This window comes from Hyperolius riggenbachi, chromosome 6, assembly GCF_040937935.1.
Source record: "Hyperolius riggenbachi isolate aHypRig1 chromosome 6, aHypRig1.pri, whole genome shotgun sequence".
NCBI lineage: Eukaryota > Metazoa > Chordata > Amphibia > Anura > Hyperoliidae > Hyperolius > Hyperolius riggenbachi.
The window spans coordinates 164,200,996-164,228,250 of NC_090651.1; the positions used below are offsets into that span (position 1 = coordinate 164,200,996).

Below are 27,255 nucleotides of genomic sequence, written 5' to 3' on the forward strand. Positions count from 1 at the left end.
TCTGTCTGGATTGGCCAATTTTACCACATCTATGTAGTATGAGGGCTTCCCTCTACATTCTGTTTATAGTATTCAAAATCTGTGGGCCCTCAAACTATGTGGCAGTGGGACAATTGACCAATTATTTGTTAAACTTGAATGTGTATACTCACTTTTAGTATTATTACATTTATAAATCACCAACATATTCCATGGCGCTAGTATAGATGAACATAAGTAAACAAAAGCTATGTAATTATTTGCAAGAATCATACACTCTGGAATGCATCCCAGTTCATGTGACTTTAATTAAAACATGAATATGCAACAATTAAAGTTATTTAAATTACAAACATGTTAAACCACATTGCAATGGCTTTGGTCTACATTGGTAAATATCTAAAGCTACGTACGGGTGCTAGATTTCTATTATCTGAAATGATCATTTTCAATTACCTTGGGTAAAACTCTAGTGATTTGGCTCAGAGGGACACCTGTACTGGTGTTAAATGACAGACATGAACAACCGACTCCCACTTGCCCTTGCCGAGTATCTGCTGTGTCCAGAACATAAAAGGCTGCTTGGTTGTAGTCGGGCAGAGTGTCTGTACACTTATTGTATCTAAATTGGCTACCCAAAACAATAACCAATGATCATTTCAATTAACTATTTAGCATCTGTACAGGCCATTAGGCCAATGGCTTGGTTATAAAATCCTCATTTTTCTGCTGCAGCAGCATATCTCAAACCGATCCTGGACTTCAATGCTGCATGTCTTGCAGATACTGTATATCCATACTAATTACTGGACAGTGTGGTCAACTGCAAAACGTGCACTGCTGGTGGAATTTGTAGACAGGTTTGGGAACCAATACTCTACAAAGAATAAATAATTTGCACTTACCCAAAATGAGATACATCTCACTCAACTATATCAACAGCACTTCTTGTGCCCAGTAGAATGTGTTATAACACTGTAGTGTAATGTAGGCAAGTACTGCAGAGACCTGTGGTATCTAGCACTTAGTAAATGCTAGAACATAAATGGCCAATAACTCCAAACAGATTTCCAAGTACTTCCTGCGACCACAAATAAAAACTTCATATATGCTGTTAAGGCTGACTGGCTTAAAATCAAAATGTAATCTCTTCTGGACACAGCCAATTGAAATCTAAGTCCTGTTTGCAGCCCCTTACCTCTGCAAGGTCACAGATTTCAACAGATTGGTTCCACGTACTCCCACCACATTCCCACTATCAACACCAATGAACTCAGCTGTTTAATAACGGCTCAGTTCTGTATGCCGACCATTTAATCAGCTCCTGACCCCATGATCACTGTAAACTAATCACAGTGATGAGAGTAAAAATGAAAAAAATAAAAAGGCTCAGGTCCTTAAGGGTCCAGAGCCTGCGGGTCCGCAAAAGGTTAATATAACCTGGAAGGAATGGATGCTTCCTTTACAATGGTCTCTTGCATGTTTCAATAATATAAAGATATGTTATCTGAACAGAAACTACTTTCTAAATATAGAAAAAGGGACACATTACGGGAAGTAGGGAGGCAAAGTGGTCACTGCCCTTACCTTGCAGTACTACACTATCTGCATGGTATTTGTACTATACAGTATATAATTAGGGAAAACACTGTACAACTGTCACTACATATTTGCAATTCCAAATGTATCGGTTTAAGTAAAAAATAAGTTAGTATAGCAGAAAGGAGGTGGTTTTCCCTTTCTGTTATTTTCTTTCTTCTGAAAGAAAATGTATTTGGAACTTCTTTCTAAATTAATAACGATCACCTATTTAACCACCCATGCATAAAGCAACCAGGCTTTCTCTTTCTGTACATTTGACCTATCCCATTAGTAAATCTGTATTCAGCATTAAAAGAAAAACAAAAACAAATCATCAGCAGCATGATTACAAGAAATCTATGCATCAATTAACATATCCTTCAAAATGTACAGAAAATATAAACAAAGATAAAAACAGGTCATGTTTGCAATACAAATAAACATCCCCATAAATAGTGGAAAAAGGGAATATTTTTTTCCCCCCCCTCAGGGCCCGTTTCCACTAGAGCGAATCTGCATGCGTTTTCTGCATGCAGATTCGCACAACCAATACAAGTGGATGGGGCTGTTTCCACTTGTGCGGGATTCTGTGCGGTCTGCTGTGCAGAAAAAAAATCTGCACAACAGAGCCGGCAGATTTCGTATGCCACACACGAATCGCCGGTAATGTAATTTAATAGGAAAACCGCAAGCCCCACCCCCTCCCCCCCCAAAAACAGCTTGCCGGCATTGACATTGTTAAAAATCGCATAGCGCAAACCGCAAGCGATTCCGTGTGAAAATCCGCGGATTCGTTGACACATTTTCCGCGACGGAATCACAACGCACAAGTGGAAACGGGCCCTTAGACAGTATTTTTCTGCCAAAGTATGTAATGTCCATAGCTTGAAGCTGAACAGTGCATAATATTGGTGAATTCAGAGTGCAATGTTCCATACTGTGTTTTCTACTAACGCATGCTTACATTTCCTTTTGACTAGATTTAGTATGTGTCTGATGCCTCTTAAATATTAAGAGGTCTACAAAAGCTTCAATGTTTGGCAAATCTACTTAGTATCTATTGGAATGAAAATCAGGTTTTGATTTGCTCACCAAAAACATATTACATGCCTGTGAAGGAGCTATTACATCTTAAATAGAGTAGGCATAGTGTTTGGTGACAGCCAAAAATACTCGACCAAGCTATATTGCATGTAGCCCATGAAAAAGCCAAAGACCACATCAGTTACATTATGTCTACCCAACATAACTCTGGACAAACTGACCAGAACAGCCCACAGCATCACAAGGATCCTGACAGGCGTAGCCAGTACCAAGTGCTTAAGCATAAAACGGGACGCCATTGCTGCTCTCGTAGCATGGCCTGATGGAAAGGAATACTTGTCCACAGAGAAGGTGGCAAACATGTCCATGTGGTTTTGCGAAGGACGCCGACGTCTCACTAGCCCCTTAACGATTCCTACAAGAACGAGATCCAATAGCAGTGCTGCAGAAAAGAAAGTACATTTAATCAACAAAACTTATATTCAATTATTTTATACATGCTATGAACTAACAAATCTTCCTGCCTTTAGAAGAAACTGATTGTAGAATGCGTGTTGATTTTCCTATGAACGTTGACTAGTCTTAAAGAGAACTTGAGACGAGAAGCTTCTCAGATTCCATACTTCCCGGGGGCTTCCTTAAAGCGGAATATAATCCTGCATTTCAACTTTGCTCTAAAACATTATTTACAGCATATTATATGCAAAAAGCATTTTTTTTTTTAACCAGACCAGCATTGGAAGTATTAAACACAGAGGTTTAAAGTTCCGTGGAGAGATATGCAGAAGTTCAGATTGTTACACTCTATTTAGTTAAATGTATCTATTGATAAATGTTACACACTCTTTGGCTGTCCTCCAGCTCCTCAGTCAGAGAGTGAGTCACATTTAATTATGTAAACAAAATGTATCTATGTCAGCTTCGGATGCGTCTGCAGAAATCTCCTGGAACTTTAAAGCTCGGTGCAACCCTTCCAATGCTGGTCTAGTAAAAAAAAAAAAAATGCTGGTTGCATATAATATACTGTAAATAATGTTTTAGAGCAAAGTTGAAATGCAGGGTTATATTCCGCTTTAAGCCCCCTCGTCATCTCTTTGGGTGGCTCCGGTGTTCCGCAATTCAGCCTGGAAACCTGGCAGAGTCGCGTATGTGTGGCCCGGCCAGGCACGCTCCCCCATCGTGCTCCCGTCCCTGGGAGCGTACTGCACAAGCATAGAATGCTCCCACCCGTGGGAGCGCAATGGGGAGCACACCTGGCCAGGCATGCGTGGCGAAGCGTAACTCAGCCAGGCTTTCAGGCTGAATTGCGGAATACCGGAGCCACCCGGGGAGATGGCGAGGGACGAGCAGCCTTAAAGGGATACTGTAGGGGGGTCAGGGGAAAATGAGTTGAACTTACCCGGGGCTTCTAATGGTCCCCCACAGACATCCTGTGCCTGCGCAGCCACTCACCGATGCTCCGGCCCCGCCTCCTGTTCACTTCTGGAATTTCAGACTTTAAAGTCTGAAAATCACTGCGCCTGCGTTGCCGTGTCCTCGATCCCGCTGATGTCACCAAGAGTGCACAGCGCAGGCCCAGTATGGTCTGTGTCTGCGCAGTACACTCCTGGTGACATCAGCGGGAGCGAGGACACGGCAACGCAGGCGCAGTGGTTTTCTGACTTTAAAGTCAGAAATTCCAGAAGTGAACAGGAGGCGGGGCCGGAGCATTGGTGAGTGGCTGCGCGGGTACAGGGTGTCTGCGGGGGACCATTAGAAGCCCCGGGTAAGTTCAACTCATTTTCCCCCGACCCACCTACGGTATCCCTTTAAGGAAGCCCCAGGTAAGTATGGTACCTGAGACTCAGGTACGCTTTAAATCACTGACTTGATTCAGAGACTTTTCAAATAAATTAATTGAAAAAAGCAAATCCTAATAGCAATCAGGGTGGTAAGTGAATATAAACCAGGCACAGGGTACCGGGAAAGGGCGTAGATATATGCCTCCTGCCGTGATCGCCACTGTGTGTGATCCCATGCACGCATTCTCATTGCCACCAGTTAACACACAGATCAGTGAATAGGAACAGTTCCCATTCACAGATTTAAATGCCTGTGGTCAATGATCACTGGCATCAATGTGATGCCACCGTCACTGACAAACAGGAGGAAAAAACATACATTACTTCCTGTTAGCGTATGAACAGTACGCACAGGGAGATAAAGTAGGGGGACATCTAGTGGCCAAATAGTAAAACATATACGCTACATGCATTACATTGAATAAAAAAAAAAAAAAATAGCCTATAAACTAACCTTTTACCTCCCCTCCCATAGTTACCAAAATAAAACACTTGACATTTAAAAAAGAAAAAAACAAAAACAAAAACAAAAAAACAAACCCACAGTTACCTTAGGGACTAAACTTTAATATGTATGTCATGAGGGTATATTACTGTTATTTTTGCAAATAAGGGCTTGTAATTCGTGACAGACTCAAAATGGTAAAAAAATACCCATTTCCAAATATTGTCGCCATAAACTGTACTAGGGCCATAATTTAAATGTAATAACCGGGACAAATAAAATGTGTGGGTTTACAGCAGCAAGTTTTATTTTAAAACTATAACGGCCAAAAACTGAGAAATCAGGTTTTCTCCATTGTTTATTATTCCTGTTAAAATGCATTTAGAATCAAATAATTGTTAGCAAAATGTACCCACCAAAGAAAGTCTATATCACTAGATATAGATCGTTTTGATGTAATAAGTAGTGATAAAGTTATTAGCGAATGAATGGGAGGAGCGCTAACCAGTAAAAATTGCTCTGGTCCATAAGCAGGGAAAAAAAACCCTCAGTGGTTAAGTGGTTAATCAGTCTCCTAATTCACTTTCGCAATTGACAGGCCAGGATAGCTTTTATTGTTCCCAAAAGCTGATACCATATAAAAGCGGAAGATAACCCAGAATTTCTTCTTTGCTCTAATAGATTATTCACAGCATATTCTATACAACCAGCATTTTTTTTTACTAGAACATCATTCAAAGGGTTAAACACAGGCTTTAGAAGCTTCCCTGCCGCATCTGAATGTTAAACAATGTTGTTATCTAGTGTTTACTTGAATGTATCAAGTAAGGAATGTGACACATTCTCTGACTGTGGAGAAGCTCCCAGGACACAAAGAGTCAAATCATGTCTGCCTGAATGAATAAATGTAGTTATTAATAAATGCAAAGTCAGCTCACAAAGCAAAAACTGTACTTTTGGGAAGCTATAACTTATAAATGAATAATAATACTTATGCACAAATGCAAATATGATCACCGTATGGCATATAAAAATAGGAAAACATTTTTATTGAATATTATGTCAGGGTTTTAAACCGCTTTAGCTTTAAAATTCCTAAGCTATGACAACGATGAAATGCCTTCTATTAAATACTATCAATTAACATGGAAAATACATTGTACTATTTAAAGCCAGTGGTTACCAATCTAAAAATAAAAAAAAAGTCAGATAATCACCTAAGGAGAGGGGAGGCTCGGTCCTAATGAGCCTTCCCTCTCCTCTTCTCGGTCCTAATGAGCCTTCCCTCTCCTGGTGCCCTCGGTGCTGCGCTGGCTCCCCCGTTCGCGTCCGCCGCCGCAGGGACTTCGGAGGTCTTCGAAGCACTCGGGATTCCGAAGACGGGCCGCTCCATACTACACACCCGCGAATGTGTCATAGAGGGCGCTCGCGCATGCGTAGTATGTAGCGGCCCGTCTTCGGGAGCCCGAGTGCTCCCGAAAGCTCCCTTCGGCTGCGGAAGTGGCAGTATTTGACCGAACTGGTCGAATACTGCCACGGGGGATCCTGCGCGGGACCGGGCACCAGGCACCAGGAGAGGAGAGGGAAGGCTCATTAGGACCGAGCCTTCCCTCTCCTTAGGTGAGTATCTGACTTTATTTTTAAAGAGGTAAACATTCACTTTAAATCAGAGGAGTCCAAGTCAAGGAATCAGTCGTACCAAACTGAGGAGTCAGAGGATTTTTATACCAACTCCACAGCCCTAGTAAAAACTGTTTCAAGCATGTAGTGCCCTCCTGCAGGAGGAGGGGGGGGGGGGGGGGGGAGTGGGTGGACTCATCTTCATCAGGTAAACAATGACCAATCAATGAGACGTTACTATAGGAAGTAACATTTATTGTAAAAACTCTCCAAGTGTGCAACGCGTTTCACGGGCCAGTATGCCGCTTCATCAGGCAATCAATTTTGGAGAACACAGTGTGGGTCAATCAGTGGGCCAAGTGCCTCTGTCACTGTCTGCCTCTCTTTGTACTAGGATATTCACATAAACATACAAAATGGTTGTTTACCCAGTGATGCAAGGTTAAGACTCAGGAGCCCATATGCAATTAACCTTTTCTCCTAAGATTTCTCCTAGGTGATATTTTCACAACCTGTCAAAACACTTTTTTTTAGGTCTAGGGATTTGAAATACTCCTATTAGACCTACCGGTAATGGAGTTTCTGGTTGTCATCCGGGACAACCCGAGATCCGGTCCCGCCCAGGATCTGGGGAAACACCAAACCAAGAAGTTTAAAAGCCCCCGCCCTCCCTCAACCCTCAGTGTGTCTGAAAGTAGCCTAGAAACACCAAGATGAAGGAAGAACTAGACACCTCTAAGTGACTAAAAATTCCCTGTGCTCCTGATTAGCAGAAAGGTGCTGGGTAGGAAAGGGAAGGGTTATAGAGGTTGTCCCGGATGACAACCAGAAACTCCATTACCGGTAGGTCTAATAGGAGTATTTCTCTAATTGTCATCCGGGACAACCCGAGAGATAGACAAGAAGTCTTCGCTAAAGACTCACCTAGGGAGGGACCACCGCCTGAAGCACCTTTCTGCCAAACGACTGGTCTTGTTGAGATAAAACATCCACTCTGTAATGCTTGATAAAGGTAGATGCGTTCGACCATGTTGCCGCTTGATAAATCTGGTGAATGGTGGCTCCTGCCCTCTCCGCCCATGATGTGGATAAAGAGCGAGTTGAGTGAGCTTTAATGTTATTAGGAACGGGACTATCACTACCCTCATAGGCTAAGGTAATGGTCTGCCTGATCCATCTTGCGATTGTCTGTCTGGACGCTTGCTGACCTCTATTCTTCCCTGAGAATAGGACCAATAGACTACTAGATTTTCTAAACTCTCTAGTTCTAGAAAGATAAACTAATAAAGATCTCCTAACATCCAAACAATGGAAAGATCCCTCTTTAACCCCAGCTGGCCTATCACAAAATGAAGGAAGAATGATTTCCTGAGACCTGTGAAATTCAGATGCTACCTTAGGTAAATAAGATGGATCTAACTTGAGTCTCACACTGTCAGGACAGATAATGAGGAATGGGTCCTTAATGGATAATGCCTGAAGATCACCTAGACGCCTGGCCGACGTTATAGCAATCAAAAAGGCCAATTTGAGTGTCAAAAATTTCATATCAATATTCTCTATAGGTTCGAAGGGACCACCTGTCAGGCTGTTCAGCACTAAAGACAGATCCCACTGTGGAAAAATCTTTAACTTAACTGGAGTCGATCTTTGTAACGCTCTGAAAAAAATTTTCACTAATTCTTCTTGTGCCAAATGTCTATCCAACAATATAGATAGCGCCGAACACTGGACCTTGAGAGTGCTGGGAGCTAAATTCATCTCAAATCCGTCCTGGAGAAATTCCAGCACAGAACTGGTTAAATGCTGATCCCTCACCTTAGACTCACACCATGCTAAATAGACCTTCCAGACCTTACGATAAATGCTTTGGGTTACAGGTTTCCTACATTTCATTAAGGTTTCAATAACTTTCTCTGACAGTCCCTTCTGTCTCAAGATTACCCTCTCAGGATCCAGGCTGCCAGTTTGAACAAATCTGGACTGGGATGGATTAGAGGCCCCTGGATTAACAGATCCGGACGAAGTGGGAGGGGCCATGGAGGCCTAACTGTCATTTTCAGTAATGTCGCATACCATGGCCTTTTTGGCCATTGGGGCGCTATCAGAATTAGGTTCCCTCTTTCTCTTTGAAGTTTTAGAAGAACCTGGGGAATTAGGTTTGTTGGAGGGAAGGCATACCCCAGAACAAATTCCCAAGGAAGATTTAGCGCATCCAATCCCAGAGACCTGCTGCATCTGTGAAGGGAGAAGAACCGTTCTACCTTCGCATTCTTTGGGGATGCGAATAGATCTATCTCCAGTAATCCGAATCTCTCCACCAGACTTTGAAAAACCTCTGGATGGAGTTCCCATTCGGACTGGTTTATCTGTTGGCGGCTTAAGAAATCCGCCTGTACATTGAGTGACCCCTTTATATGGATCGCTGACAAGGACAGAATGCGAGGTTCTGCCCAGCTCAGAACTTCTGAACAGAGAGTCATGAGATCGAATGATCTCGTTCCTCCCTGTTTTGAAAGATAAGCCACCGTCGTGACGTTGCCTGAAAATACAAGGACATGATTCCCCTTTATCAGGGACTGAAATGATAGAAGGGCCTTCTGTACTGCCATCAGTTCTCTGAAATTGGATGATTTTTTGCTGACTGCCTGAGGCCAACTCCCCTGAGCGTGATTCCCCCTGGCTGTTGCACCCCAACCCCAGGAACTTGCATCTGTAAAGATCTTTACTGGATGTATCTGCCTCCAAAAACGACCTTCGCTCAGATTCTGACTGTCCAACCACCAGAGTAGACTGGACTTTACTGAGTCGGGGATACAAATCAGTAGATCCAGGGAATCGTCTGATTTGTCCCAATTGGAAAGCAGCAGGGACTGTAGAGCTCTGCCGTGAGACTGAGCCCACGTCACTGCAGGGATGGATGCTGAAAATAGACCGAGGACTCTCATGATCTGACGAAGAGAGGATCTCTCTCGAACCATCAGGGAATTCACCTCGGATTGGATTTTCAGAATCTTGTTTGGAGGAAGAAAGATCTTCCTCTCTATTGAATCTATCCTGTAGCCCAGAAACGTAATTTGCTGAACCGGCTGCAGAGCTGACTTGTCGTAATTGACAATCCACCCTGCTTGAGTTAGTGTCCTGATGTCAATATCCCGGTGTGAACACACCAGATCTCTTGTCTCTGCAAAAACTAATAGATCGTCCAGGTATGGAACTATCGAGATTCCCTGGATCCTTAAATCCTTCATAATCTCTGCCAGGACTTTCGTAAATACCCGTGGGGCTGATGCTATGCCAAATGGGAGTGCCTGAAACTGGAAGTGTTGAACATGGGAAGGTGTTCGAACTGCAAACCTTAGAAACTTCTGATGTTTGTAAAAAATCGGGATGTGCAGGTAGGCGTCTTGGAGGTCTATTGAGACGAAGAATTCCTTCCCCTGCAATAGACCCCTTACTGAATAAATGCTCTCCATCCTGAATTTCTTGTAAATCAGAAATGGATTGAGAGACTTCAGATTCAAAATGAAACGAAACTCCCCGCTGGTTTCCCTCACCAGAAAGACATGGGAGTAGTACCCCTGGAATCTCTCTTCCTGGGGAACTGGAATGATTACCGTATATACTCGCATACAAGCCGAATTTTTGACCCCCAAAAAGGGGGTCAAAAGTTGGGGGGGGGGGGGGGGTCGGCTTGTATGCGAGTCTTCCCTGGTGGTCTAGTGGTGGGTGGTCCGCGCCCCGCTCCCCCCCCTCCCCTCGCTGCCATTACCTGCTTAGGCAGCGGCCGCTTCCTAATCCGCGTTCCCCTTCTGAAACTTTCTCAGAGTGTATCACAGCAGCACGCCCGGCGCTGCTGCTGTGACGATGCAGGGGGCAGGAAAGAGCGGTTCCCTTGGTAACGGCGATACAGATCGCCGCTATAGGGAGCCGCGCTCTTTCCTACACTCTGCATCGTCACAGCAGCAGCGCCGGGCGCGCTGCTGTGATACACTCTGAGAAAGTTTCAGAAGGGGAACGCGGATTAGGAAGCGGCCGCTGCCTAAGTAGGTAATAGCAGCGGCGGCCGCGGGGAGCTGGGGGGGGGGGGGGGGGGGAAGCACTACCTACCTATGCTGGCCACTATACTGGCTAAACTGGGTACTATACTGGCTAAACTGGGCACTATACTGGCTAAACTGGGCACTATACTGGCTAAACTGGGCACTATACTGGCTAAACTGGGCACTATACTAACTAAACTGGGCACTATACTGGCTAAACTGGGCACTTTACTAGCTAAACGGAGGCACTACCTACCCATACCGGGCGCTATACTGGCCACTATACTGGCTATACTGGGCACTATACTGGCTATACTGGGCACTATACTGGACACTACCTACCTATACTGGGACACACTGGGGGGGCTGCACCAATCCAGCATTTCCTACCCCCGGCTTATATGGGGGGGTCAATCATTTTTCCCTGTTTTTTCAGGGAAAAGTTGGGGGGGGGGGGGGGTCGGCTTATATGAGAGTATATACGGTACTCTCTTTTCCTGAAGTTTCTGAATTTCTATTTCCAGACCTCTGGCCTTTTCCGGGTCTTTTGGAAACGAATTCACAAACCTTAGGGGGGGCTTGACTGAAAACTGAAGACGATAACCTTTTAGAATACGCAAAACAAAAGGATTGGGATTCAACTTCTCCCATTCTAACCAAAAATAAACCAGTCTTCCCCCTACTGGTAAAGCGTCATTTATTCTGTTTGGAGGGTTCCGTCTTGCCAAGAACGAAACCTTTTCCCCTTCCCTTCGGAAAGAACCATTTCCTCTGCACATTCCTATTCTTTACCTGCTCCTCTCCCTGTTTTTCAGGAACAAAGGTCTTTTAGTTCTGGGATTTTTCTTTTTATTAGGGAATTGTTTCCCTCTCTCTGCCGAGCGGGCTAAGATATCTTCTAGACCCGATCCAAATAACAGATTACCTTCAAAAGGGATAGAACAAAGTCTGTTTCTAGATGTCTGGTCCCCCTCCCAGGTTTTCAGCCATATTGCTCGCCGGGCAGAGTTAATCAATGCCGTGGTACGTGCAGATACCCGTATGAGTTCTGTGACTGCGTCGGCCAAAAAAGCTACCGCCTTAAGCACCACAGGAAGGGAAGCTGCATAATCTTTAAGAGGAGCCCCTTTAGAGATCTGCTCAATCAAATTATCCATCCAAATTCTTAAGTTACGCGAGATGCAGGTGGCTGAAATCCCTGGGATGAAGCCAAAAGCTGCCGATTCCCAAGCTTTCTTTAGGAGGGACTCAACTTTTTTGTCCATTACATCCTTGAGGACACCCGAGTCCTCAAAAGATAAATCGGAATCTTTGGAGTATTTAGATAAGGAGGCATCAAGCCTTGGACATTTCGTCCATTTATCAATTTCCGACTGGGAAAAGGGAAACTTCCTTTTAGAAGACTTAGGTATAAATAAAAGTCTTTCCGGATTCTGCCATTGGGAGATAATAATTTCCTGAAGAGTTTTATGAATGGGAAACACTCTTCCTGTGGACTGGCCCAGACCTGAATATACCTGATCCTGAGGTGTAATCTCTGGAACAGACTCCTTAATTTGTTCTGTGGAGTACACAGCCTTTAATAATTCGGAAGATTCATCTGGAGAAAAGAGAAATCTAGGAGCTTTAACTAAATCCTCTTTCTCCGAGTCCTCTGACCTGGGTTGTTCCCCCTCTTCTAAAGAGCCTGACCCAGAAATATCATCCCCCTCCTCCTCCTCCTCAGCTCCTAAAATATCAGGCATGGAAGCAGGCTGTACCCCAACCCCAGAAAATACTGCAGAAGGACCTGGAAGGGGATCAGAGGGGGGTGGAAGAAAGATTCTTTAAATTTATCTAATGTCTCCTGCATATTCTTATTGACTGCCTCCATAACTCCCTTTAAAATGTTAGAAGTCTCAGACACTACAATAGAATCTGTGCATGCTTGACAAACATTTCTAGGGGCATCTGGAGCGATCTTAGTGTTACACAACCCACATCTTTTATACTTGGGCGGAACATTAGATCTAGATTCAGTTCTTGCCTGCAATAAAACATACAACAATAGGCACATAACTGAGAAGTCATCCAAGGTAATATAAATATACATAAGACATCACCCTCCACTGGAGGACTTACCACCCCTGACCCGGATGGCTGCGTTTGTGTGAAGGACTTGGCTGTCGGCCCTGCCACCTCCGACTGCTGCTGCTGTTGTGGCGGCTGCGGCCGCTACTGCGACATGCCTCCGCTAACACAGAACGCTGTTGGAGACGCCAGGAACACGCTGCCTTTACTTCCTGGTTCTCCGTGATCCTCCCCTCATGCAGCCACGTGACCTCAGTGCGCGCTCTCTCCTCCTCTTGCGCCTGACGTCATCCCGGAAGCCACTGAAGCCTGGCGCCGGATACACTTTGCAGAGCCGGCGTCTGGCGAGGAGAGGAGAGGGAAGGTATGCCGACTAAAAATGCCACTCGGTCGCTACCTCCCTAGACGCAGAGGAACCTGCAGCTGAGCGCCCACCTCCGCAAACGCTATCCACTGACCTGGTCCTCTGCACTTCATAGAAAACGGCCACCCTCTGGTGAGTACCAAAAAAACAATACATTTTCAACGGAGCTTGCTTCTAAAGGTGTTTCCGCTGCGGAAACACAGATGAACTGAGGATTGAGGGAGGGCAGGGGCTTTTAAACTTCTTGGTTTGGTGTTTCCCCAGATCCTGGGCGGGACCGGATCTCGGGTTGTCCCGGATGACAATTAGAGAAAAGCTCTTGCAAATGCAGTGCTATGGGTGATTTTTATAAAATCACATTGCTTAAAAGGGACACTTAAGTCAAACAAAAAAATGAGTTTTACTCACCTGGGGCTTCCAATAGCCCCCTGCAGCTGTCTGGTGCCCTCGCCGTCTCCCTCCGATCCTCCTGGCCCTGCCGGCAGCCACTTCCTGTTTCGGTGACAGGAACTGACAGGCTGGGGACGCGAGTGATTCTTCGCGTTCCTGGCCACAATAGCACCATCTAAGCTGCTATAGCATATGCTGCTATATGGTATATGATATACGCTATAGCAGCATAGATGGCGCTATTGTGGCCAGGAACGCAAAGAATCAGTCGCGTCCCCAGCCTGTCAGCTCCTGTCACCGAAACAGGAAGTGGCTGCCGGCGGGGCCAGGAGGATCGGAGGGAGACGGCGAGGGCACCGGACAGCTGCAGGGGGCTATTGGAAGCCCTAGGTGAGTAAAACTCATTTTTTTGTTTGACTTAAGTGTCCCTTTAAGTCAGCTCAACTCATAGCATTACATTAGCAAGAGCGTTTAAAATCACAGGCACTTACGGCTCTTGCAGTGTGAACCAGCCCTAACACCAGGGCTGTGGAGTTGATACAAAAATCTTCCAACTCCTCAGTTTATGAAACCACCAACTCAGACTACCCAAAATGGCTCTGACTCCTTAGTCTAAGGCTCAACACACACCATACAATCTTGGTTGTTCAATCTTACCACTTTCATGTAGTATAAGAGCTTATCCAATCAATCATTTAAGGTATTTTCAATCTGTTGGCCCTTACACTACATAGATTTGGTAAATCTGTACAACCAAGATTGTATGGTGTGTATTAAGCTTAATACTTACCAGGGCTGTGGATTTTGTACAAAATCATCCGACTCCTCAACTCCACAGCCCTGCCTAACACCACACCCCCACCCACATCTCACTGTGAGAGACTTGGTCACATTGAGGATGCTTCCATTTCCAGGCTTCTTGGGTGCCAGATGGCACAGCCAAAGCATCAGCTTAGCTGAGTGCTGAGATATTTCTCATTATGAATATGGGTACAGTATGCTCTCAGCACACATGCACACCAACAATGTCATAGTGACCCTCTTTCCAACTACTGTAGTAGCACTAAAACCCCATGCCTATGAACTATAAATATGGCCTATGAACATTATGACGATGTTGACACGAATTCCTGTTCAGGCAATCAATTATAAGCATTCACAGACATCACTACAACATTTCTTGTGCAGACTCATTACTTTTGTCTTCTAGGAATGGTCAAGGAGATGCAATTCAATTCCAACTTAATGCAGCTTGAAAGTGGACCGTCAAATGAAGCGGAGGTAGGATCTGTCCATTCTCAAGCTACATAATTTTGCACCAACAATGCGCACAATCCTGCACCAATTCAGATTTCCATCTTCTTAACCATGGTGTGTTCCCCCAGCCTCAGTGCCTAATAACCATGCACCTCATAACACCCTCACCTGGCTCATGTCCATTTGCCTCCACCTCATAGCAAGATACCTTTGAATTCCCTTTTCCTGCCTTCCACCCATTGTTAAAGTGGAAATGACTAACAAGATTGCTTTTAAAGGGATCCAATATGCTACAAATCTCTTTGACATTCAAAATCAATAGATGAATTTAAGACTGATCTTCAAGCTCTTGATTGATCAAAATATTGCAAGCTGCCCTGTGATATTCTGATTCAAATGTGTTCAGCATCCACTTTTTCTCCATACTTCTACAAGGGAACAGTATAAATTATATATTTTTAAAGTATATTTTACACTTTAATTACTACTCACCAAACAGCAAGTTTAGTATGACCTCTCTCCCAGCTGAGCTATCACTTTTGTAAAAACAATAGAGTGATATAGAAATCCAAGGTATACCATGGCCAGTAATCTCAATTAACTTCATCAAAGGACGGGCACTTCCCCATGAGGACTCTTCCCTTGCACAAACACCCATTTTCTTTGACAACCAAAGGTCAACAGCAAGCAATGACCTTAGTGCAATCCCAAGGAAGGATGGGTTTAACTTCATGCAATCCTCCTCTGGAAGTGGCTGCTGAGATGAAGTGGAGTCTTTCCAGTGAACTGGACTATCCGGTGCTCGACCTCTACTTGAAGCTGCTTCTGAGGCATTCACCCTATTTGTCAGTAAGGACATGAACTCAAACTTCCCAGTGGATGTAGAGCTGCTGGCGTTCGCTGCTCTCGCAGTCCTTGGACTAGGCATTTCTACAGGTGGTGTGCTGAACTGTTCATATAAACCTAGACAAAAGGTAAAAAAAAAAAAAAAAAAAAAAAAAAATTACATTTCATTTAAAGGAAACAGGTGAAAATAAACGGATGAGAAACAATTGCATCTATCCTCCCCCTAAAAATGACTTTTTTAGATATCCCACAAGTTTATTTTTAAATCTACTTTTTAAGTTTACTGTTTCATTTTCTCTGCTCAATGACACATTCATTGAGGTTTGCCTAAAAGCTATGAGCGCTTTCTCTTTCCCGCTCTCTGAAGCCATTCACTGCCAGCAAAGTGGTTTATGGTTGTAATTCCTTATCAGTAAGGGTTATGCTATAGTCCTACCCAGTCCCCACCCGGACAGAAACTGTCACTTGTATACATGATTTTTAACTCCTTCAGGCAGAAAAAAAAAAAAAAAAAAAAAAAAAAGGGACACAGCATAGTTATGTGTGTGCCTGGCACTGAACACACACGTTTATCTCATGTCGCCTCAAGTAATACATGCCTTTATGTCATGCCTGGAATATGTCTATACCACAATAAATCATTGGGTTCTGTCATGACACAAAATGAGTATCTACTGTTTTCCCTGAGCTTCAGGACCCTTGCAGCAACATATTTATTCATTCTAACATCATCCATCCTGGCACTGCCAATAATACATTTTAAGAAATTAAGATCTAACTCCCTGGGCTTCAATCAACAAACCAGAGTTAATTAAACACATAACACAGGAACCTCTCCCTCCAGATGCCCATTCGCTATTTCTCTGACAGAGTGTCTGCAGACATGGGAAAAGGAGAGGGGAGGTGGGATAGAGGGAGCGCATGAATGTCACTTCGCTCTCCTGAAAAAAAAATGTAGTAAAAGTTCTCTTCCATTATTGTACAAGAGCCTTTTGTGAATTTATCTGTGTCTTATCTGCCCATTTTGAATCTTGCATCAGCTTTGAAGTGTTTACGTAATAGGATCTTCCTATTACAGACGGTGACTGACAGATGCAGTGATCGGTAATAAGGCAAAGTGCTTGTAAGTACTAGATGCATGTGTGCCAACTTCATTTGAACAACAGTTTTTTTCTGGCCCTTTTGCAGTGCACTACAGATTCTGCTGCTCAACCACCATTCTCTCCTCCAACTGATAAGAGACACAGAGGTTTAAGGTCCGTACACACGCCGGACTGGAGGCAACGACGGGTCCGTCGTCACCTCCCGCTGGGTGGGCGTTCCAATGACAGTCCGGCGTGTGTACGCACTGTCGACGGACTGATACGGCTGTTTCTGAGCGATCCGCATTTTTCAATTTTTTTTTTAATTACAAAAAAAAAAAAAAAATTGGGTGTGGGAGGTAATGAGTTAATTTTTTGTGTAAAAGTAATTTATTTGTATGGGGAAAATGTTTAGGGTGTAGTTTTACTATTTGGCCACAAGATGGCCACAGTAACTTTTTGTTTTAATGCGACCTCCAAGCGTCCTTCCGGAAGCTTGGAGGAAGTACTTGGAGGCTGGGTAAGATCACAATGATCGCGCTGCCCATCGGAGAGCAGCGGATCATTGCGGGGCTTAGATCAACGAACGGGAATGAATTTTCCCGTTCATTGATCTCCGGGCGAGCAGGCGGCGGCATGTTTACTAGCGGCAGGCGGCGTGTTTACGAGCGGGAGCGCGGGCAGCGGCGGGAGTGCGCAAAGTACGGATTTCTCCGTCCCTGGGGGTTAAAGGATGGAAAAAGGGACGGAGAAATTCGTATGCGTGGGGGTAAAGTGGTTAATTTTTATAACTGAAATCTAAACTGCAGCCACAACAGTCTAATGTAAAATCAGCTTCACTCTTTTGGGAAAAAAAACAAACAAACGTAAAAACTCTTTAAACTTTTGAGCACTAAAACCTTATCAGCATGGTTTCCTCAGCCAGATGAAAATGTTTTACCGTCTATTTACTTTTCAGGACATCTGGCTAAACCCAACGTTAAAAGATTTAGTTATATAAGCGCTCGCTTCACATCTAACAAACAACTAATTATATGTTTGTTCTGATACACATCTGACAAACACTGTTCATATGCTTGTTCTGATTGGTATTAACAGTCAGTATAAATGCTCGTTCTGTTATACACCCAACAAATGACTGTTGGTATGCTTGCTCTGATTGGTATTAACAGTCAGCATATACTGCACTAACACCGTCAAGTGCTGCAATTAAGTCTCTGGATTACTGCCAGCGATATAGAAGTAGTAATGGTGTAGTTGCGCTCTTGACTTAGCAGTTAAACCATCCGCCTTTCCCCCCCCTTCATGGAATCACTCACCAGATGCTGGGGTCTCAAAAACCAATGTACGCCTTCGGGGTGTATGGTCCCCCGTCACCATGCGATCTCACTGCCGCTCCTCCCTGTCTGGTGCAAGCTTGATCCGTGCCTGGTCAGGTCCTTGTTGTTATGAAGCATGTGGGGAGAAAAACACAGGAAGACCAGCCTCCTATAGTGTAATTCCGTTTTATTGGTAAAAAAATTCCAACGTTTTTTTGAAAAATTTAAAAAAACCGGTGTAGTATGAGCCGGCAATGGTCGGTAACATATGGGTTTAGGTTGAGTCAAATCCTGGGTGGCCACCATGGACTTCCGTACCCTCTCAATGTAAACCGCCGTACACCGCTCAACACCGTAGCCCCTGATGAGTTGCTAGGCAACGAAACGCGTAGGGCGGAGCCACGGAGTGACGTAATACGTTGAGCAGAGCGAGCGCTGGCCTGGCATCTTAGCGGTGTTGAGCGGTGTACGGCGGTTTACATTGAGGGGGTACGGAAGTCCATGGTGGCCACCCAGGATTTGACTCAACCTAAACCCATATGTTACCGACCATTGCCGGCTCATACTACACCGGTTTTTTAAAATTTTTCAAAAAAACGTTGGAATTTTTTACCAATAAAAACGGAATTACACTATAGGAGGCTGGTCTTCCTGTGTTTTTCTCCCCACATGCTTCATAACAACAAGGACAGTGTTCTCCCCAGGCTCTTTTAGCCGGGTGCTCCACCCGGCTAGATTTGGTGACCACCCGGCTGTCATCGGCTCACCTCCTCCTCTCCTCCTATGCTGTAAGCAGAGTTGCCCTGCATTTTCATCTCAACCCACCCGGCTACTTTTTCATGCCACCCGGCTACTATTTCATGCCACCCGGCTGGAAAAAAATTCTGGGGAGAACACTGAAGGACCTGACCAGGTACGGATCAAGCTTGCACCAGACAGGGAGGAGCGGCAGTGAGATCGCATGGTGACGGGGGACCATACACCCCGAAGGCGTACATTGGTCTCTGAGACCCCAGCATCTGGTGAGTGATTCCATGAAGGGGGGGAAAAGGCGGATGGTTTAACTGCTAAAGTCAAGAGCGCAACTACACCATTACTAAACCCAACGTTGTTTGCCTGATTTATTTGCAAAGATAACAGAACGATTTCAACTCTTTCCACTCGTATGTCCCGCATAGCGGGACATCATGAATTTTCCGTTGCACTCGTATGTCCCGTTGTGCAGGACATCATTTTGGCGGCGGTTTGCAGGCACATCTGCGCAGGGGGGGGGGAGTCCGATCTCTCTCCCCTTGTATAGTGGGCATGTAATAGTACATGCCCACACAGGTGGTACCCCCCTGCCCCAAACCGGAAGTGCGCAATCAGCTCTACCAGGAAGTGGCCAATGCATTTAATTTTGCTTGCGGATTCCTTCTTGCAGATTGCTTTCTGCAGATTCCTTACAGATTGCTTGCAAAGTTGCATAGAGGAGCAATGGCATCCTATGCAATGGACGTGGAGAAGCGTCTAAATAGTAGCCAGCATTTCACTGCTCTAATTCCCAATCGAAATACCAAAGATTGCATCATGTGTAGTGGCATGAAGACACTGGGTGGCTGGCATAAAACCACCTATTATTGCGAAACTTGCTCACGCAAGCCAGGATTACACCCAGGAAATTGCTGTAAAAATGTACCTTACCTTGGCTTGGCTTTCTTCTCCGCTACCAGCCAATAGAAGATGCCAAACTGTCCAAATAAGGTATTAAATTAAACGTTATGTGTTCTTTAAAATAAGATATACCATGTTACTACAGCGCTTTGAGTCCCCAGGGAGAAAAGCGCTATATAAATATTGTTATTGTTATGTTCCATGTTAAAATGGGAGAGAGAGTAAGGGGGAGAGTGCATTTCTGTAGGGGAAAAAAAAAAAGAAAGAAAAAAACTGAGCAGAAAAAGACTCCCTTTAAGAAAAAAACTGAGTGGAAAGGGTTAAAACACTTGCTTTACAGGAAAATGGAAAGGTATTTAACCACTTGCCGACCGCACACTCATAACGTGCGTCGGCAAAGTGGCAGCTGCAGGACCAGCGACGCAGATCTGCGTCGCCGGCTGCAGGCTAATTAATCAGGAAACAGCCGCTCGCGCGAGCGGCTGCTTCCTGTCAATTCACGGCGGGGGGCTCCGTGAATAGCCTGCAGGCCGCCGATCGCGGCTCGCAGGCTAAATGTAAACACAAGCGGAAATAATCCGCTTTGTTTACATTTGTACAATGCTGCTAACAGTAGCAGCGTTGTACTAGATCAGCGATCCCCGGCCAATCAGCGGCCGGGGATCGCTGTCACATGACAGGCAGGAGCCTGTTAGAGGCTGCACAGGACAGATCCGTTCCTGTGCAGCCTCCGATCTCTGGGGAAGGGAGGGAGGAGAGGGAGAGGGGAAATCCTGCGGTGGAGGGGGCTTTGAGGTGCCCCCCCCCCGCCAGCCACACGCAGGCAGGAGCGATCAGACCCCCCCAGCACATCATCCCCCTAGTGGGGAAAAAAGGGGGCGATCTGGTCGCTCTGCCTGGTGTTTGATCTGTGCTGGGGGCTATAGAGCCCACCCAGCACAGATCAGCAAAATCAGCGCTGGTCCTTAAGGGGGGGGGGGGGTAAAGGCTGGGTCATCAAGTGGTTAAGACATTTTCTTACTAGGATTGTAAACCGATCAGGTACCCTTTAATTGAGAAGTTCATGGGTTTTTTTCATTTTGTCAGCCCAAAAAAAAAAATGCAGTAACTTCTGAAGCATGTTTACAAAACAAACTAAAAAGGTCAACAAATAAAGTGTGATGGGTGCCTAGTGCACTTTCAAGTCGATGTATCTATTAATTTTGTATAAATATTTCATAATATCTGACACGGGCAGTCGAAAAAGGTAGGTTATAAAGTTGATCATTTAAATTGAAACAAAATAGAACCATGTGTAGCCACCTTTCAAACTGAACTCCAGAAACAAAACTAAAGGCAACACTAAGGCCCAGTTCACATTAGCGTTTGCCAACGGAACCAGCCGTACGGATCCGTGGTCCGTTCCGCTCAACGGACAAAAAACAAAAAAATAAATAAATAAATAAAATGCTGCAGGACCCAATTTTCTGGACCGTTTCACTCAGCGGATCCGGAAGGTTTTGCAGCGAATAGGAACCAATGAAAACGGACGTTTTACAACACTATGGCTGTAAAACGGACTGGTTTCACCAGATCCAGCTGGCCTGATCCGTATGTTCGGTTCCGTAAAACAACGCTAATGTGAACCGGGCCTTAACCCACTATTAGCAGATTTACTATAGACAGGGCAACTTATGAAAGGAAGCCTTTACCTAACCAATTATCTTATAAAAAAAGGGAACTAAAATTATAATTTTCACTCTGTTCAAACAGATCAGTGAGATTGCACTTGTATCACTTTAATTGCAATTAAAAATTGCATAGCAAACACATAGGAAATACAATTAAGCATTTTTTTCCTCTGCATTTAGTGAATTTGGAAACTAACTCTTATCATTTGTTTGTCACAGAGAGCTGAAGGGAAGCTTTTGTTATTTGTTCATAAATAGGGATGAATTTGCCATGGAATGGGATAGTCAGTAGCAAATTTCGATTCCTGAATGCCCAGCATGACCTCTGACCTGAGGTCAGATGGTCATTGGCATTCTCAAACCAGCATTAGCACCTATTGGTCAGCTGACTTCAGGTCACAGGTCATGATGCTAGGCATTAGGGCCCATTTCCACTGGCGCAATCCAATGCGACCATCACACCACACTCGAACTGAAACCAATGCAAGACAACAGAGCAGCTTCCATTGCTTGCTAATTTTGCTATGCAATCCAGGAAATGAATGCATGCTGCAGTCCCATCAGCGCTAATAGGCAGCCGCATCCGGATGGCGACAGGAAGTACTTGCGGTTGAATTCGATCGCAATGCTAGTGGAAATGGGCTCTTATAGGACAGAAGTTTGACCCTGGTGAACCCATACCATGGCAAACTACCATCCCTAGCAATTAATCAATAACCCACACTATAACATCACAATGGAAGACACAAAAAAAAAAGTTCTGTCAAGCACCTGCTGTCAATAACTCTGCATGCAAATCTGTTTACTTACAATGCATTAGCAGGGACAAGAACTACTGCACAAAACATTATGAAAGACATTAAAGAGGAACTGTAATGAATAACATTACTTTTTTATAGAATATTAATTTATAAATTAGTCAGTGTTTCCATTGTAAAATCCAGGGCTGTGGAGTCGGAGTCGTGGAGTCGGGCAATTTTGGGTGCCTGGAGTCGGAGTCGGGAAAAATGCACCGACTCCGACTCCTAATGAATTTGTAACTGTAATTAAAATAGAAAATATGATAAAATGTTCTATTTCTCAGATAATAGTCATTAAAAATAATGTATATATACAGTAATAGCTGTGCTTAGTATACAAAAATAAAATAAACCAATCAAAATTAGTTACTGGTGCTGCTTCAATAAAGCAGTCCACGTATTTTTAAGGTCAGATATACATATCTGATTGTGACTGTATATATGATGTGTACACAGGAATCTCTTATATATACTAAATAACATCTATGCTATAAGAATAAAGCCTGATGTGTAGCTATGTCACTAATAGAGATGGTCAACAAGATGGAAATAATTCTGCATTGATGCTGATTTATGCAAATGTATGCACTCCCTTTGCTGATAAAATAAAATAATTTGATATGTTATTAAAATTTGGTTTGGTGACTACAAATTAAAGGGTAACTGAGACGGATGAAAAGTAAAGTTTTATACATACCTGGGGCTTCCTCCAGCCCCCTTCAGGCTAATCAGTCCCTCACTGTCCTCCACCACCCGGATCTTCTGCTATGAGTCCCAGTAATTCAGTCAGTCAGCGCTGTCCGGCCGCATGCCGCTCCCACAGCCAGGAACATTCTGCACCTGCGCAATAGTGCTGCACAGGTGTAGCATGCTCCTGGCGGCGGAGTGTGTGCATGCGCACTACGCCTGACTGGCTCAAGTACCTGGACTCATAGCAGAAGATCCAGGTGGTGGAGGAGGACAACGAGGGACTGATTAGCCTGAAGGGGGCTGGAGGTTACCCCAGGTATGTATAAAACTTTAATTTCATCTGTCTCAGGTTTACTTTGTTACACAGTAGTACTATACTCTACATATGCACTCCCCACAGAGCTGCAGGGAATCCACTGAGAATGCTGTGCACATTGAACACAGAGGTGTTGTCTGTTTATAATCTCCTCATTCCCCTGCAGAGTACCTGCACATCATTCTTACATGTACCCACACTTACATTGCCTAGGGCCTGATAGATGTTCTTTGTTCCGGTTTGTACCTTTTACAAGTACTCTTACCAAGGACTAGTTTTAGTCTAAAGGAAATAAATATAGTAGTCTACATATCCTTCTCACTTCAGTTGTCTTGTAAAATTCCTAAGCGTTGGCAGTTATGAGGCGAATTTCATGTTACATACTTTTAATCAACAAAATTGTAATATGCAAATTAGAGGAGTCGGAGTCGTGGAGTCGGAGTCGGTGGAATCCTAAACTGAGGAGTCGGAGTCGGTGGATTTTTGGACCGACTCCACAGCCCTGGTAAAATCTTTCCTCATTCTGATTTACATTCTGAAATTTATCCCAGGTGTTGACATCTTTAGTTCTGTCAGGTGAATGTTTACTGACAGTTCTAAAACTAGAAGAAAATATACCCGGTCTCCCAGAAAGCTCTGGTGGTGAAAATACACATAACTAACCAGCCTAGGCTAAGCATCACAGGAAGGGCAGGCCTATATACCAATATACAGCAATATTTAGAGATAATAGTCAAAAAAGCCCACCCATGTATTGAAGGAGGAACGCCAGTGAAAATGTAATTAAAAAAAAAGTGCTTCATTCTTACAATAATTATGTATAAATGATTTAGTCAGTGTTTGCTCATTGTAAAATCTTTCCTCTTCCTGATTTACATTCTGACATTTATCACATGGTGACATTTTTACTGCTGGCAGGTGATGTCACTGGAAGGAGATGCTGCTTGCTTTTTTTGGCAGTTGGAAACAGCTATTATTTCCCCCAATGCAACAAGGCTCCCACAGTGTGATGTCAGGACCTCAGAGCTGTGAGGCGCTGACATCACATTGTGGAAGGGGTTTCACCACAAAAATAGGACATACAGAGTCCCCTGATGATCCAATAGATTTCTCATGGGAAAAGGGGTATTAGCTACCAATCGGGAAGAAGTTAAATTCTTGGTTACGGATTCTCTTTGGGCACTGGGCAACTGGCGCAAGCCTTCCACAGCCACGTAAGTGATGCACTCAGGCACAGCTGCACCATCCCCCTGCCCGCCCCAAAGCATGCAGGGCCATGCCCCACACCAGTCCATGACCACTGCCACAAAAGCCATAGATGGGCCATCCACCCAATCATATTAGCTTAATTGTCCTATGGAGGTTTCCTGCTGGGTACACTAAAGTAGACTACCAGCGATACAGCTGCACCATGACAAATATATTTCAAAACCCCATGGCACCGCTAGCAGTGCCAATCATTCATGTGCCAATTCCAAGAAGTTAAGTAAGGAAACCTCCGCAGGTATTTCTACTGTTACTATCCTGAGTTTCAAGAGGTCTTTGATTTTGCCTGCACCTTCTTGTATGCTAAGAAAAACAAAAGTTTGCTTTCCTAAAACAGAAAGAATTTGCGATAATTCAGGTTGGAGTGAGCTCGAGATGTCTCCCAGGCACCACTGCTGAATATATGCAAATTAACCATTGTACCCTTAGAAGCTAAACACACCTCCAGAACCGCTGGAATGCAATGATGTGTCAGCTTGTTAATATGTACAGAGCCATAATAATCCAACATGCATACAGACTGTTTCAGATTGTTTGATCCTCATCAGTGCATGGCATGGATTAATTTGGCTCTATGGAATAGGGCTTGTAAATCCGAGACAGTCTGTATGCATGTTGGATTATTATGGCTCTGTACATATTAACAAGCTGACACATCATTGCATTCCAGCGGTTCTGGAGGTGTGTTTAGCTTCTAAGGGTACAATGGTTAATTTGCATATATTCAGCAGTGGTGCCCTGGGAGACATCTCAAGCTCACTCCAACCTGAATTATCGCGAATTCTTTCTGTTTTAGGAAAGCAAACTTTTGTTTTTCTCAACATCTTAGTAAGGGGGCTTTTAGGACCATTGTAGTCCCTTACACACCCCAATGAGTTCTGGGTCACCATGAGCTTGCTGGTTAGTCTGTGCTTCTTGTATGCTGTACAGCCATGCCTCCAGATCCTCACATCAACTATTCTAATATAGGTAACCCTTCACAGAACGACATCAGTTTCATTCATAACCCACATCCCACCAAACAGCACTCACATCCACAGACAAGTTCTGATTGGACTAACCCTCAAGACTCCAAAATACATAATATCGCCATACGCAATACAAATCAACAATCACAGCCAATTAAACTCCAATTATACAACCACCACAATCAACATACATGAATTAAAAATATACAGATGAGCTATTTACAATCCGCCACTGACCTCGCAAAAACGCAGAACTTGCACAGCAGTGTCCTCTGCTCTCACTGACCGCCGCGCTACCTGGAAGATCCCATCCCCGTCATCATCATCACCTGCCCGGCCGCCTACCTTCCTCCTCGCTCCCGCAACCAGCCACGCTCGCTCCCGCCTCTGACGCATGCGCTCTCCACTCTGCAGGCAGGAAGATCTGCACAGAAGAGCAGGATGTGTCTTGCAAGAAACTACCTCTTGTCCTCTTCCGTTTACATTTACACTACAAGTGTAGAGGGGCGTGGCTAGGGGATGGGACGAACAAAGTGTTATAGTATTAGATAGTGTGATGACTCTGAGAGCGTGAACCTTGTCCACTCCTCACTGACTGTACTACTACACACACCAATAGGTGACGCACACAGTAGTGAAAAGGTTATTCTGATTCTGTCTGTAAACAAACTAAGAGGGATAATATGTGTGGCACTATAGGCAGTCATGTGCTAAGAATACTCACCTTCAGCTAGTACCGACTAACCAGCCAGCTCATGGTGAACCAGAACTCATTGGAGTGTGTAAGGGGATACAATGGTCCTAAAAGCCCCCTTACTAAGATGCTAAGAAAAACAAAAGTTTGCTTTCTTAAAACAAAAAGAATTTGCGATAATTCAGGTTGGAGTGAGCTTGAGATGTCTCCTAGGGCATCACTGCTGAATATATGCAAATTAACCATTGTTACCCTAAGCTAAACACACCTCCAGAACCGCTGGAATGCAATGATGTGTCAGCTTGTTTATTTGTACAGAGCCATAATCCAACATGCATACAGACTGTTTCGGATTGTTTGATCCTCATCAGTGCATGGCATGGATTAATTTGGCTCTATGGAATAGGGCTTGTAACACCGAGAGGTACAGATTAACCAGCAAGCTCATGGTGAACCAGAACTCATTGGAGTGTGTAAGGGGCTACAATGGTCCTAAAAGCCCCCTTACTAAGATGCAAAGAAAAACAAAAGTTTGCTTTCTTAAAGAGACTCTGTAACATCAAAAAGATCCCCTGGGGGGTACTCACCTCGGGTGGGGGAAGCCTCCGGATCCTAATGAGGCTTCCCACGCCGTCCTCTGTCCCACGGGGTCTCGCTGCAGCCCTCCGAACAGCCGGCGACAGACCCGACTGTCAGTTCAATATTTACCTTTGCAGGCTCCAGCGGGGGCGCTGTGGCTGCTCTCGGCTCCGAACTACACGGAAATACCCGATCTCAGTCGGGTCCGCTCTACTGCGCAGGCGCTGGAAACTTGTGCCTGCGCAGTAGAGCAGGCCCGACGGCGATCGGGTATTTCCGACTACTTGGGAGCCGACAGCCGTCAGAGCGCCTGCGCAGGAGCCAGGAAGGTAAATATTGACGTCATCTTTCTCGGAGGGCTGCAGCGAGACCCCTGAGGGACGGAGGACGGCGTGGGAAGCCTCATTAGGATCCGGAGGCTTCCCCCACCCGAGGTGAGTACCCCCCAGGGGATCTTTTGACGTTACAGATCCTCTTTAAAACAGAAAGAATTTGCGATAATTCAGGTTGGAGTGAGCTTGAGATGTCTCCCAGTGCATCACTGCTGAATATCACCTTAGTAAAGGGGCTTTTAGGACCATTGTAGCCCCTTAAGCACTCCAATGAGTTCTGGTTCATAAACGCCGGACTGCAGGAAACGACGGGTCCGTCGTCACCTTCTGCTGGGCGTGTTTTCAGCAGACAGTCCGGCGTGTGTACAGTCTGTCGGCAGACTGATACAACTGTTTCTGAGCGATC

The 27,255-nt window shown here is 44.6% G+C and overlaps 1 protein-coding gene across 2 annotated transcripts; it reads right to left on the reverse strand.

The window, feature by feature from the left end:
• Window positions 1-267: 267 nt before the first annotated feature.
• PLPP6 (phospholipid phosphatase 6) lies at window positions 268-25,660 on the reverse strand. Of its 2 annotated transcripts, none has more exons than XM_068240169.1 (3): window positions 25,590-25,660; window positions 15,127-15,597; window positions 268-3,046 (listed from the first exon to the last, which is right to left on the reverse strand). In XM_068240169.1, exons 2-3 carry the CDS (start codon window positions 15,560-15,562, stop codon window positions 2,685-2,687), a joined length of 798 nt encoding a protein of 265 aa, XP_068096270.1. In that variant the 5' UTR covers window positions 15,563-15,597; window positions 25,590-25,660; the 3' UTR covers window positions 268-2,684. The 2 variants fall into 2 exon arrangements, with proteins under 2 accessions (XP_068096270.1, XP_068096269.1); XM_068240168.1 differs by having other exon boundaries at window positions 25,482-25,637.
• Window positions 25,661-27,255: the final 1,595 nt, after the last annotated feature.

What these genes read in the sequence shown, in the direction of transcription:
- PLPP6 (XM_068240169.1), bottom strand. Translation starts at nt 15,562, where the DNA reads ATGCCTAGTCCAAGGACTGCGAGAGCAGCGAACGCCAGCAGCTCTACA. An exon ending in CATACTAAACTTGCTGTTTG is followed by an intron (nt 3,047 to 15,126) that starts GTGAGTAGTAAT and finishes TCTTTTCTGCAG; the next exon opens with CACTGCTATTGGATCTCGTT.